At 33.8% G+C, this 15,186-nt stretch overlaps 2 protein-coding genes across 2 annotated transcripts; one reads left to right on the plus strand and one right to left on the minus strand.

Annotated features, from left to right (window-relative positions):
- The first annotated feature begins 4,861 nt into the window (after nt 1–4,861).
- LOC110684579 (ABC transporter G family member 20-like) lies at nt 4,862–7,509 on the plus strand. Its single transcript, XM_021861017.1, has one exon. It carries the CDS (start codon nt 5,212–5,214, stop codon nt 7,384–7,386), a length of 2,175 nt encoding a protein of 724 aa, XP_021716709.1. The 5' UTR covers nt 4,862–5,211; the 3' UTR covers nt 7,387–7,509.
- Nucleotides 7,510–7,756: 247 nt separating this feature from the next.
- LOC110684580 lies at nt 7,757–14,489 on the minus strand. Its single transcript, XM_021861018.1, has 4 exons — nt 14,303–14,489; nt 10,594–10,766; nt 8,727–8,925; nt 7,757–8,127 (listed from the first exon to the last, which is right to left on the minus strand). Exons 1-4 carry the CDS (start codon nt 14,373–14,375, stop codon nt 7,907–7,909), a joined length of 666 nt encoding a protein of 221 aa, XP_021716710.1. The 5' UTR covers nt 14,376–14,489; the 3' UTR covers nt 7,757–7,906.
- Nucleotides 14,490–15,186: the final 697 nt, after the last annotated feature.

A 15,186-nucleotide genomic window follows, 5' to 3' on the forward strand; every position in this document is an offset into this window, starting at 1 on the left:
CGGGTTAGAAGCAGTTTCAGGTTAGAAGAAGTTCGGTTCTTTTTCGGTTCAGTTTATAACTAGTTCGGTTCTTTTTCGGTTCATTTTAAAATTGGTTCGGTTCTTCTACGGTTTAACGTTATTCGAATCGATTCCATTTCGAGTTTACTAAATTACGGTTCGAGTCGGTTTTTGGTTTCAAAAAATCGATTGTTTATCGAGTCGTTTGGATTCGGGCAGTTAAATGGTTTTGGTTTTAAATTTGATAGTACTTGTTAACCTTTTGTTGGTTAGCAAGTTTTATATATTAAGTCGAGACTTCATCATTTCTTAAATAGGCATCATATTATATACAAATTCTCATTAATTTTATTTATACATATCATGTTATGTTTCATGTTTAGCCATTCCGATCTTACTAGTATGTAGCCAATTCGTTTATAAGCGGTTCGGTTCATAAAACAATTCGGTTTGCAAGCGGTTCGATTAATAAACGGTTCGGTTTATATACAGTTCGGTGCAAACGGGTTGCGGGTTGTTAACGGTTCGTTGTAAACGATTTTTATCTCGGTTCAAACGATTTCGGGTTGAAAGCGGTTTCGGGTTAGAAACAGTTCGGTTTTTTTTCGGTTCGGTTTGATTTCAGTTCGGTATAGAACTGGTTCGGTTCATTAACGGGTTTGGTTCTTATACGGTGTAACGTAATTCGGATCGGTTCGGTTTCGGGTTCATTCACATACGGTTCGGGTCGGTTTTCGGTTTTAAAAAAACGGTTTTTTATCGGTTCGGTTCTCATTTGGGTCGGTTTGTTTCGGACAGTTAAACGGTTTCGGTTTGAAATTTGACAGCATTAAGGGGCACCATTAAGCTTATAAGGGTACCATTAAGCTGTACCTTACCATTTTTTTTTTATATACAAAAATATTCAACGAAGCTTTTTACTGTCCTCTAACAAGTAATATAGAACAATTACAAGAGATTTTCCGGTGATTTTGTTTATTTTTTAAATAGTTATATAAAAATTTGTTTATTTATTTATCGTTTAGTTATGTGGAGAATTAAAAATGACAGGGGTAGTTCTGACTCTTCTAACCATGAATGAGGTGAACGACTGCATAAGACCAGGTCACCAGGGTCCCAAATTTTGGTATTTCATCACTATATACAAAGGAAATAATGTGGATCAATGGAAAATGGTCAACTTATTGGATTTTGTAATGCTAATGCACTTTATAATCCTACTAGTTTAATCTGTAGTTTTATCATACAATTGTTACTTTAATTGTAAAATTGTTATTTTTATTAAAGTTTTGTTAATAAAAATCTTATTTGTCTTTGAAAAAAATGGAAGACAATTTTAGAATATTACATAGATCTCATTATTGATATATATAATTCCACCATTTAAATTGCGCAAGAAAAATATTAAAACACTCATGAGTCATGATCACACCTGATACTGGGAGTATGCTTCAATAATGCTTAAGTGATTCCTAATTAATTTTTTCTACACTAAGTAGTTTTTTAACAAATAAATATGCATGTACTAGTACTATTTCATAATTAGCTTACCTTATTTAACTTTTTCGATTTTTCATTAGGAAAACACAAGTCATAATTACATAATTTAAGATAAAAAATTTCCTTATCTAGAGTCATGTCATCAATACACAATCAATTAATTAAAAAAAAAATATCAAGTTTAAATGAAATATATTCAATATGGGTAGATCTTTTTTAAACGCCCTAAATAGTATATGGGACTAACATTATGAAACGGAGGGAGTACTATGTATGTTATTCCATTTCGACAATGAGTCCTCATATATTTGATAAACAACTATATCTACTGAAGCCAAGTTCATACCCAACATACTCTTATGAATTCAAACAATGCACATTTAGGTCAAAAATACCTTTCGTATTCACTCCCTCTTTCGTACAAGATACCCCTTCGCCCATATATTCCACAGTTGATCAACGTCCCATATCTGTCCTTTGCGTAGTTCATGCCAATATTTAGCCACTTTTACAAGTCAATTAATTAAGTCTTTAAAAATAGACCCTAACATGGTAACTTGTAAATGTGGTTAACTTAATTAATATTAATTAAATTAATGTAAGTATAAGATTAACAAGTTTAAGTAATTGATGTACCAGTACGGATTGGTAGATTGTAGATCTAGTGAAAGCAATTCTTAATTAATTATATAATTGTTTAGTTTGAAACTTTTCTTCTAGTAGTAAGCATTGGTCCACTCTAGACCTTAATGTAAATTCATTGAATAAATTATTATTTGTAGATAATAAGACAATTTATTTATTTATTTTATTCTGAACTTTCTTCAAGAAATTAACATCGGGCCCTTAAATTTTGTATTCTATTTCTATACGTAAATAAATAAAATGAAAACAAGTACTAGTATAAAAAATAGTTTCAACAGTAAAGTTCTTAGTATGCTAGATTTGACATTTTGTTTTAAAACAATTTGAGAAAATATAGGAATTGACAATTGGATCTAACTTGTGATTAGGAAATGTACAATAATGTTCATCACAATTGACAAAGGCATTGTTTGGTAATCGGCGGTTGGTTGTTGGTTGTTGGCTTGTTTGCTTGGCTTGTTTGACTAATTGGAAGTATTAGCTGTATAGGTTGGCTTTTTAAGTTATTGAGTTAAGTTGGCTGTTTTCAAAAGTGTTTGGTAAAATTATTAATGATTGTTAGCTGTTTATTAGTGCTAAGTGGGCTAACAAGCCAAAAGCCAATAAAAAGCTACTCTTATTAGATTTTGGCGGAAAAGCTAGCTTAAAAGCCAACAAAAAAGCCAACTACCAAACATAATTTTTTGGTTGTTTAACCAAACTTAAAAGCTAAAAGCCAAAAGTTAGACAAAAAGCCAATTGCCAAACAACCCCACAAAAATTGCTGCATTAAAAATGACAATTTCACAAGATACTTCCATTGTACTCACATTAGATATGACGGCATATCGAGCGAATGAAGGAAAAGTTTGTTATAGAAAGTTTCAAATCTTTAACTCCCATTTCTTTTTAATAAAATTTCATATCAACAATCATGTTAAGTAAATTAAATTTATGTATGAACCACAGAAATTAGTTAAAACATTGATATCCACGATTACGGTTAACAAGTTTGTAGGCATGGGCGACACCCTAAATTTTTACAAGTATTTAACAATAATGGATAATTTGCCAATTACTACCGCAAGTTAATACCACTTTATAAATTACTATCGCAAATTTAAAAAGGTGTGAATTAATACTGCAAAAAATTTTAAGATGTTGCGATTACTACCAAACCCCCATTAAACTCAACTATGACGTCATTATATCCCTTTAACCCGTGTTTGACCATGGTTAAAGGCTTTAACCAGCCCCCCCCCCCCAAAAAAAAAAAAAGAAAATGGGTTAGGGATATAATGACGTCATGGTTAAGGGCTTTAACCATGGGTTAAAGTGATATAATGACGTCATAGTTGGGTTTAATGGGGGTTTGGTAGTAATCGCAACATCTTAAAATTTTTTGCGGTAGTAATTTACAAAGTAGTATTAACTTGCAGTAGTAATTGGCAAATTTTCCAACAATAATAGTCCCTCCGTTTTTAAAATTTTTTACTTCATTTCTCAATGCGAGAGTTTTGGGAGAAATTGGAAAAAATAATAAAACATGGAGGTAGTAGGGTAGGTTGAATAATAAAAAATTATAAAAAGCAAAAGTAGTTGTGAAAGTTGGAGGAGAGAAACATAAATTAATAAAATATGATTTATGTTAGGTCCAGTAGGTGAGAGAATTAAATTAAATATTTTAAATGTTTTTTAAATATGGAAATAGCACAAGTATTTAAAAACAGTCGGAAATGAAATTTGGAGCTAGTATTTAAAAAGGGAGGGAGTGGTATATGAAATTCATGACATAGGGCATGTTCTCATATATTGAACTCAGCTAAACTGAACTGAACTGAACTAGACTAAACTGAACTGAGCTGAACTGAACTGAAACGAATATTTTATTAGAGAAGAAAATTAGGAGCGAAGCTGAACTGAACTGAGCAGAGCTGAGCTGAACTGAACTGAACTAAAATAAAAATAAACGTATGAGAACATGTCTTTACTCTTGCAATTATTAATTTTTGTTTATTATACTGCCATGTGTAAATATTGTTTGCAGTGAAAGACATATAATATGACATATTTAGGGCATGTTCTCATATGTTTATTTTCAGTTTAGCTCAACTCAGCTCAGTTGAGTTGAGTTGAGTTCAGCTCCTAATTTTCTTCTCTTATAAAATATTCATTTCAGTTCAGTTTAGTTTAGTTTAGTTTAGTTCAGTTTAGATGCGTTTAGTCTATGAGAACAGACCCTTATATAAGGCTCTAACCTTAAACCTTGAGATTAAGAATTCAAACTTCAGCTTACACAGACTACTTCATTTCGTAGGAAGTACAATGAAATGGAATGATTACTCATGAAGGAAAGAGAGTATCACGTGGCACATGAACTTATTTCGAAACACTTTTTAAATGTATAGCATATAGCAAGCGCTTTGTCATTTAAACGGACAAATAACTATGCACAATGACGAACACAGTGAGTACTCCAAGTAACTATCCTTGGTTCTTATGATCCAAAACAACTGCTAAAGAACATAGTAAAACAAAAATTATTATTTGTGTTAAAAAAAAAAATGCTTGTACGATCACATGAACAACTTGAAAACAGCAGCAATACTGGCTAGTTGCATGCATAAAATAAGAAAATTTTTGTTTAACGAATGAAGTATTCATGCAATTGATAACATTCATTACCCGTGAACTTCACCAGAAGATAAATCTATACCATGTATACTTGCTTTCTTATTTTTAAAATATAACTCTACTCAAATCAGCTGCAACGCCTTCTACCTACTAATTCAAGTTTAGATGAGATATAATACATCATAAGTTAGTTCTTAATTTGCTCCACCAAACAACTAAAAAACAACAACCCATACTTTCAACACACAATCCTGAAATTAATAACACCCCTAATATATAAAAACTTCCGTATTATGTAGTCCTTTCTTTCAGGCATAAAACATTTTATAACCCACAATCCACTTCGCTTTCGAAAGACCGAGTCTATATAGCCTTCGATTTCTACACTTTTCGATGAACTGAGCACCCAAAACACACACAAACACAGTAGGATAAGCTAAGGAAGTTTTTGTCATGTCTCCTATAAGAAATGGCAATGATGAAAGCGAGGTCCCTAGGATTCCATATGTGAATCTGAAGGATTCCATTAACAATCACAAAGAGTATTCTCAGAGTATTAAGCCTAGCATATCGCCGACCCTTGGTGAGCTCCTTAAGTGGGTTTACAAAGATGATTCTGGTGGCGAAGATAAGCCTCCGCATCATGTTGTAGAGCTTGCTGATGCAGCTTTTAAGCCTACGATACCATACCCTTTTGTGCTTTCATTTCACAATCTTACGTATAGTGTGAAGGTTAGCAAAAAGTTAAACGGGTTAGACTATAAGGTGCTGTTGAATGACATTTCTGGAGAGGCAAGAGAGGGGGAGATCATGGCGGTGTTAGGGGCAAGTGGGTCAGGTAAATCAACGTTGATTGATGCGTTAGCTAATAGGATATCAAAGGAGAGTATAAAGGGGTCGGTTCGGTTGAATGATGAGGTGTTAGAGTCCAAGCTATTGAAAGTGATCTCAGCATATGTTATGCAAGATGACCTTCTCTTTCCAATGTTGACAGTAGAAGAGACCCTGATATTTTCAGCTGAATTTAGACTTCCTAGATCTCTTTCAAAGTCGAAAAAGAAGGCTAGAGTGGAAGTGCTTATAGACCAACTAGGCCTAAGGGGTGCTGCTAATACTGTCATTGGAGATGAAGGCCACCGAGGAGTTTCTGGAGGGGAAAGGAGGAGGGTTTCGATAGGTATCGATATCATCCATGATCCCATCATATTGTTCCTGGACGAGCCAACCTCAGGGCTTGACTCTACCAGTGCCTTTATGGTGGTAAAAGTTCTCCAAAGGATCGCTCAGAGTGGAAGCATAGTTGTTATGACAATTCATCAGCCAAGTTCTCGTATTCTCAACCTTTTGGATAGGCTCATCTTTCTCTCCCGTGGACAAACCGTTTTCACTGGTACCTCGTCAGAGCTACCTTTGTTCTACTCAGAGTTTGGGTGCCCTATCCCAGAGGGCGAAAATAGGACTGAATTCGCCTTGGACCACATACAAGAACTCGAGGAATCATCTGATGGGACCCAAGCAATGGTTGACTTCAACAAATCCTGGCAGCAGCAGAGGAGGAATAATAACCTCCCTTCTCATCGACAGCCTAAGATGTCTCTTAATGGTGCAATTAGTGCTAGCATATCGAAAGGAAAACTGGTTTCAGGCGCAGCTAATGATGACTCCAACCCAACCTCAGTTCCAAAGTACGCAAATCCTTTCTGGCTTGAAGTATATGTTATCGGGAGAAGGTCAATGTTAAACTCAAGGAGAATGCCTGAGTTATTTGGCATCCGTTTAGGTGCAATTGTGGTGACAGGTTCAATCTTGGCTACCATTTTCTTGCATCTTGACCAATCCCCAAAGGGTGCTCAAGAAAGACTTGGCTTCTTTGCTTTCGCCATGTCAACAACATTCTACACCTGCGCTGAGGCAATCCCAGTTTTCCTGCAGGAGAGATACATTTTCATGCGAGAGACAGCCTACAATGCATATCGTCGGTCTTCCTATGTCCTCAGCCACGCTCTCATTTCAATTCCATCCCTAATTGTGCTTTCTCTTACTTTTGCAGCCATTACCTTCTGGCCAGTAGGCCTTGCAGGTGGTCTCCAGGGCTTCCTGTACTACTTTGCCTTCATTTTGGCATCTTTCTGGGCAGGTCATTCCTTTGTTACCTTCCTCTCTGGGGTGGTGACCCATGTCATGCTTGGCTTCACTGTCGTTGTGGCTATACTTGCCTACTTCCTCCTTTTCAGCGGCTTATTCATATCACGTGACCGTATCCCTTCTTACTGGCTATGGTTTCATTACATCTCGCTAGTTAAATACCCATACGAAGGTGTCCTTCAGAACGAGTTCAGTGACCCTACAAAGTGCTTCGTCAGAGGGATTCAGATGTTTGATAACACCCCTCTTCAGGCTGTTCCAGATATTCTCAAAACAAGGTTGTTGACGAGTATGGGTAATGTGTTGGGGAGGAACCTTACAAGCACTAGCTGTGTTACTACAGGTGAAGACATACTCCGGCAACAGGGTATTACAGATTTGAGTAGACTGAGTTGCATGTGCATCACTATTGCTTGGGGTTTCTTTTTTAGATTTCTCTTTTATGTCGCCCTGATGTTTGGGAGCAAGGATAAAAGGAGATGATTAGGTAGTGGCATCAAGTATTCAAGTATTTTCAATTTAATTTACTTTTTCCAGATTGATACTTCGGGTCGGTCAACAGTAAAAATCTAATTGTAACTTTGTAATATTACCTTTTTCCTTTCATATGTCTTCGTCCCATTCTTTTGATCCTAAATTCCCAAATTATTTGTTCTTAAAGAACAAAATAAATTATATTTGGAATCAGACCACTTCGACTCTCCGAGGGTCCTGGACCTCATGGCCTGAACCGCATATGTACAGTTCCCCCACAATTATATTGATGGCCTGAGAACTTCCAAAACCCAAACAAATTTTGCGACAAATGGGAAGGTGTCTAAGCAGTCTACAGAATCTGGTACTTAAACCTCAGTATGGGTAATGGTTGTTTGAAAAGGGGGAGTATAGCTAAAACTGCCAAACATCAAACACACAATATATGTCTGAGGTTGAAATCACAACAATATAGTTTTGATCTATACAGGTAATTCAGGTGCGGTACACTGGTATACTATGGTATCTATCATATAACATCCCTAAGACCTAATTCATCTTCGATATCATCATGATCCTCAAAAAGTTTCAGGAAACGTGCTTGCTCATTTTGCCTCTTCTTCTTCTGCCAATACTTATAACCTCCGATGAAGGCCACTATGACAATGATAGTAACAGCAGAACTGATAAGTATAACTATACCAACACTTAGTCCGTTGCCTTTAGTATCTGAACCAGAGGCAGCATTATCTACAAACAGAAGAGATGACAAACAAACTTAGACAAGGAACACAATGAATCATTTGAATCTTCTAACACCCAAAAAAAAAGTTCCATTCATTGCATAATAAGATGAAATCATTCTCATAATCAAATTTTAAAGATGGCCAAAATAAATGCATTTTACCTGAAGAAATCAAGAAGCGTAAAATTAATCCAAATTATTATGTGAAATTTAATAGAAATTGAGGAAATTACACTGCAAACTAAACTTTTCAGTAACTTGCGCATAATGATACAATAAATGTGCACCATAAAATGTTATAGGAATATTCAACCATGAACTAGACTACCTATTACGTCAATTCACTGAGTGACTCATCAGATTTACAATTCACAGGTAACAATAATTTCTTTTACATTTTTAAAATGATTCTTCTCTTGAAGGCTTATTTAAAATGTTCCCAGTTGGATATGCGTCCATTGTCGGCAAGGCTACCATTGTATTATGATATACTACAATATTAATACTCTGTAATGAGGTCATGAAATTTCCTAGTTTATATTATAGTCTACTTACAGGCACTACATTGAATTATCTTAAGACAGTACTTAGAAAAAAAAATTACCTTTACCCATATCTACACATGTGGAACAACTGAAAGTCACATTTAATTCTCCTTCTTTAACAAGAGTATATCTTCCATCATCAGCTGTAAAGTCCGAAGGACAAAACTCCCATTCATCAAATTTATCATCAGGAAAAATTAAGTCCTTTTCAAAGAACCCACATCTCTTGCACTTCTTACTTGAAAATTCTGTCAAGGGCTACAAAACAAAAATAACAATTATTCAGAACATAACAAAACAGCTCAAGCCAGTCTTATGATTGATAGTCAAGAGTGCAAAACAGACATTAAACAAGGACAAGATAGCCACATTATATGAACAAGAAAGGAATTCTTCGGGATCATATCAGGACAACAATGTACAGGTTCATGTGATTCAAAACTCCTTTTCTATTACTTTTATAAAAATTCCAAATGATATTTTAAGTATAACTTAATCTTTCTGATGTTCTTTCTATAGCAGACAAAAAGTACAGGAATCAAAACTTTGAGAACTGTACAATTTAGGAGAACCACAGGGAAATAAAAAAATAATCATTACATGTTATAATGGACTAACAAAATTATTCAATGTCATTATTCCCTACAGCATGTAAAAGACGCTTTTGGGCATTAAGAGGTTATAAGCCTATAACAAAGAAAAAGTCAGCAGCAAAGACAATTGCAGTACTACATTAAGTGATCAAGTTTAATGATGAGATAAAATAATTATTATTTTTGGGTTTGGATTTGGATTATACTTACTGTGATTACTGTCTCAAGAAATAGCTCTTAAAATTGTCTGCACTTTTCTTATTATGAAATAGCATGAACGGTTGTCTTATTTTAAAGTTCAGACTATTTTATACAGTTTAACATTAATCCATTTCGCGTTTACTAAATTATGGTTTGGAACGGTTTTTTTATTTTAAAATTCGGTTTTTTATCGGGTCGTTTGGATTTGGGCAGTCAAACGATTTTTGTTTGAAATTTGATAGTACTTGCTAACCTTTTGCTGGTTAACAAGTTTCATATCAAGCCGAGACTTCATCACTTCATATTTAGGCATTATATTATATACAAATTCTCATCGATTTTATAAATACATATCATGTTATTTTCAAGTTTAGTCATACTGCTCTTACTAGTTTACTACGAAGTAGATTATAATGTTTAGTGTATTAATGAATTATTATTGTTTTACTATCAGGTTATTAGCTACTTCTTATTTAATCATCTAATTGATATGTGATAATCATGATTTGATGAGTTGTTGTGACATCGAAATTACAATTTGATTTATAGACAGTTCGGTTGTAAGTGGTTCAATTTATAAACGGTTCGGTGCAAACGGGTTACAGTTTGTTAACAGTTTAGTGTAAACAGCTCTTACCTCGGTTCAAATGGTTTCGGGTTGGAAACGGTTACGGGTTAGAACCCGATTCTTTATTGGTTCGGTTTGTTTTCAATTCGGTTTAGAACTGGTTTGTTTTGTTAAGGGTTTTGGTTCTTATACGGTTTGACATTATTCGGATCAGTCGTTTCGGGTTTACTTAAATACGGTTCGTGTTGGTTTTCGGTTTTAAAAAATCGGTTTTTAATCGATTCAATTCTCATTTAGGTCGGTTGGTTTCTAGTAGTTAAACGGTTTTGGTTTGAAATTTGACAGCAGTGGTTACAACATTACGGATCCTTTATATCAAATGATATGGTCCAAATTACATGTCAGAAAAAGCATTATATGGAAGAAGAAAAGAAGAGATAACCATAAGGCAATGTCACATATCAGCTTGATTGAGTGAACAGTACAAGATTGGTTAGTTGATAAAATATATGAATCAATGAACATGTATGAAAAACGTAAGAGAGACTATGACAAGAATATAACCTGCCATGATTCTTCTCCTTTGAAAGTATATATAGTATTGGCCTTCTTTACATCAGGAAGAACAATCTTATTCTCTCCATTGCAATGAAAATATATTGTCGGTGTCTTTAACCAGTCATGAGTTCTGTATATTTGAATTGATTGGAGAGTGACTGCTGCAGCTGATAAATGTGCTGGAAAAGGACATTACAGCATTCAATTCAGAAATAAGGCAGGACAAATTATGGCATTGCAGAAGACCTTTAAATATATTTCAAAGCAGCTCATACCAAAATCACATAAAAAAAAATAAAAAATAAATAAAAAATAAAATAAAATAAAAAATAAATAAATATTAAAATAAATAAATATTAAAAATAAAAATAAAAAAACAGTGTGCCACATATAGAGTTTAACAATAAAAGTGTGAGCTGAGAAACTAGTATAAATGATGATTGGAAGCCTATTAAATTAAAACTTGGCTCTAAACTGTGAAAAAACAAAAAGACAGAAAAGGTCACAAGTCTGTTGTCTTTTAACTTACATATGGTGACACACCATGAGAGTTACTGTATGTCTTCTTGAACATTTCCACACATTTGGTAGACACGAGGGGGTATTTGGTTCATTAAATTGGGATGGATTGGTATGGAATCTCATACTAGAGAGGTATGGATTCTAAAACCCATACTAATATGAGATTGTTTGGTTTTAATGTTGGAATGAATTATATATTTCATTAATAGAATGAGTTGTGAATCTTAGGGGAGAGGTGGGTATGAGATTCCATAGGTATGGGGTAGAGTTATAACCCTTAGGCTATGAAATTCCATACTTATAAAGCTCCACCAAACAAAAAAAATAGATGGCAAAAGATCCAACCAAACGACCCCTAAATTACTTTTGATATTTACATAAAAGTATTGGGTTAAGCTTATTACTTAAGGGGAGAGTTTGGGAAATAAAGATTCTTAATGGCGCTAAGCCTTGAATGTTTAAGAAAAATTGTAATAAGCAAGTAACACTAGGACTTATCGAGATTATGCGATAAAAAATTTCAATCATGTTTTCTTTTCTAAAATTTTTTCCTCCTAGTTGCCTTTTGTTTACTTTGTCTCTCTTGATTCCTATTCCTTATTCACCAAAATGAGCTATATTTCTTTAATGAAGAACATTTGGTAAGCCTATAAAAAAACTGGTTTGTGCGAGAAATATTTTGAATACCTACATTTTATTAGGGGGGGGGGGGGTTAATTTGTGTGCAGAAGTCACAAATCTATAATTATTTGTTGTAAAGTAGCTGTGGTGATTAAAAAAAATAAGCCTTAAAAATAGCTGTGTGATTATTAACATATCTCACTAAATTTCATATGAATAATTATAGCTTGTCTTTCAGACTTAAGTTAAATGTACAAACTTTGTTACATCATACAGCACTGTATTAAACTTGTGAGAGGATGAAGTGATGATGAATCGCTGATAACGAGAACAAACATACTGAAGGTGTTTAATATTTAGAAATTACCAAGTACTGATGGGAAAGAAATCGAGAAAGATAATAAGGTTATAGAAAAATCCTACATCATTCATGGTATAGATCTATATCAGACTACTGAGCAAAGAAGTGTTACTAATATGGAAAAAGAGACCAATTCAATTTGAGCTGAAATTAGTCAAGGAAATACGGAAAAGACGGAGACATTGATAAAAAAAGAAAATAATAATGATTGGCCAACAGCCTTGTAAAATTTTTGGTTTGTTACACTTCCTAGTTAAGGAGAGGTGAAGAGGAAAGGATTAAGATGTAAAGTTAAAAATGTAATAAGATAGTTTGATGATTTGAAAAGATAGAATACATGCCAAAGATTGGGAAGAAACATGATCTCATTTTGAGATATCTGGTAGTGGTTTAACTGCTGAGAGAGCGGTTTAACAGCTGAGGGAAATATGTGTATATCTTACAAGATGAAGATATATCTTAAATGACCAACAACTAAACTTGGCAGATCCTTTTGCTGTGGCTATATTGAAATTATGTTCTTGTCAAACATGATGCACTGACACTTTACCGGGTTTATCTTCTTAAAATTGATATACAGAGATCACCCTTTGTCAGCTACTGTTGCACACAGATAGTTGATTATTTGTTTTAAAAATCGAACCATTAAGGAAGTAACAGAGTTCAATCTGGTCACAATCCCGGTGGAAAGACCATTAGATGACAATGAAGGTAAACAGATTCTATGTAATAACAAGTTCAAGAGTCATCTTAAACCAAAAAAAAATGTAGAGAGTTGCACTAATTCAAATAGTTGTATCAATATACGGGATTATGAAGTACGCAATCATGCAAGACATACTATAAAATTAACTTGGTTATTTACTTACTGCTTAGAAAAATTGATCCTGGTGCAAGGAGAATTAACACAAAGTATGAGCAACAAAAATTAACAATTTACTATGTACTTTCTCCACTTCAAAATAGTTGCACCATTTAGACTTTTGAATTTGTCAATGCAAAACACATGAATGTACATCTATGATGATCTATTAGTAATGATTGTGAAAAGTTGATACATTTAAAATACCCATTGAAATGACCCCCAATGACATCTTACAAAAAAAATACTTGTAGAAAGTTACAAGAATTCTATGAACAGAGATTTGGCAATAAAGGATACTCTTCTACTCACTCTGATTTTGTAATAAAAGTGTATCTTCATTTTAAATAACATAAAAATCTGTGATGCTCATTTTAGAAAGCATATGAGCTTTATCAACACCCCTTGTTCAGGCTTCTAGTACAGTACAATACCTATCTTGCAAAACAAAACTTTTCCTCTTTACTTAATCTACATCATTAAAGTAAACTATCAAATTGTACAAAACTCTATATGATTACATTAAACATATCATATTGTATCCAAACTCGTAATTTATATCATAAAGCTAAACATACCATATGATACTCAAACTAGTACATAATGACCTGCTCTAACACCAAGTTTATAAAGCGATTAACAGAAAGAATCCAATAATAGCTCATATATCCTATTCCTGCAACCTCTCTATGGCCTCAAAATACGCATATAGGTCAGATGTCCATCCCAAAACTCAGTCTATGCATAACTTACAAGCCTTATATTCCTCATTCAAAACTGAACTACATATTATTCAATCATATATGGTCACCCTTTCATCTAATGGCAGCAATTTTTTTCCTCCGCCAACACTTTCAAGAGTCAACAAAAAGATCGACGATTACGACGAATGAAAACAAAACCCAATCATTTCTTGACTAAATACTCTATTCATAATGCATCTATGCACATCCCATTGATTACTCATCTTAACCTTTCAATCTTGATTTTCATGGACATGTTGAATTATATATGTTCAAGCAACAAGCTATTAGAAGTAAATGTCTTCGAAGCACCAGAAATTCAGCTACCCAAAAAACTAATTGAAGTTTAGGTTAAAATCATCAAAGAAAACAATTCAAGAAATTCAAATATCCCAAATTCGAGCAAAATATCTTAGAATCACACTAGATTAACACAAAATCTTTGTTAATTCAATCTTAGGGTTTATACAATCACAAATCCAATCCCAATAAAATAAAAAGTGCAATCCCTGGATAAATTCAGTTCTTCAACCAAAATTAAACTAGACCGATAACAAAGACAAAATTCAAAATCAAATTAGAATTTCAAGATGAATGATAACTTACCAGGGAAAGAGCTAAGAAAGATCGAGACTACGAAAAGTTTTAGTGAAAATCCAGAATTCATCGAACATAGCATCAAATTCGAATAACAAAAGAGATCGATTTTAGTCGACAAACGAAATGGAATGATGAAAGGACAGAAAGTACGAAAAAAGATGGAGACGTCATAAAGTTGAGAAGGAGAAAGATGAAGCTTATAAGAAATAGCAGTAGACCGCTAATACGCTATTGTAGAGCTGTCAATTTGGATATTTGGGTCAGGTTTGAGTCTGGTCAATGTACGTCAGATCAACTCAGATCGGGTTAGTTTGGGTTAATATGATTATCTTTGTGGGTCGGGTTTAGGTTGGGTCAATGTCAGTCGGGTTACATTGGGTCATGCATCCTATAAAGTTTGGGTCTGATTTAAGTAGGGTCAATAATAGGTTGGGTTCTATAAGGGTCGCATTTACAATAGGTTAGGTTAAATTTGGGTTTCATCAGGTTGTAACGGGTTAAAGGAATTCTCAGGTTAGGCTTGGGTTTCGTTCAAGTCAATAATTTGCGGGTTATATTCAGGTCGGGTTGGGTCTCGAAAACTGGGTTGACTCGGGACTTGAGTTGGTCTTAGGTTGGGTCATATTCTGCTCGGGTCATCAATTTCTCGAGTTTAAACATGTCGGGTAATCATGATCGGTTTAGATAGACATATTCTAAACACTTAGAAATGAGCAAACAGCTATAATTTGTGTAAGGAGTAGTTAGTATTGATTATTGAATTTCTCATAGTAAATCGCTGGCTCAAGAATACAATTGACACAAATTGTCATTAAATTCATATAATATTATCTTATATTATTTATTTATTTGCACGACGAACATCATATTCTCCTTAGCAGAAATTAATT

This window comes from Chenopodium quinoa, unplaced genomic scaffold (assembly GCF_001683475.1).
Source record: "Chenopodium quinoa cultivar QQ74 unplaced genomic scaffold, ASM168347v1, whole genome shotgun sequence".
NCBI classification, from domain to species: Eukaryota; Viridiplantae; Streptophyta; class Magnoliopsida; order Caryophyllales; family Amaranthaceae; genus Chenopodium; species Chenopodium quinoa.

Coding starts and splice junctions, on each gene's coding strand:
- LOC110684579 (XM_021861017.1), top strand. CDS start 5,212: ATGTCTCCTATAAGAAATGGCAATGATGAAAGCGAGGTCCCTAGGATT.
- LOC110684580 (XM_021861018.1), bottom strand. CDS start 14,375: ATGCTATGTTCGATGAATTCTGGATTTTCACTAAAACTTTTCGTAGTC. Junction 10,767..14,302: donor CTTTCTTAGCTCTTTCCCTG/GTAAGTTATCAT, acceptor GTCCTTTTCCAG/CACATTTATCAGCTGCAGCA. Junction 8,128..8,726: donor ATGTGTAGATATGGGTAAAG/GTAATTTTTTTT, acceptor TTCTGTTTGTAG/ATAATGCTGCCTCTGGTTCA.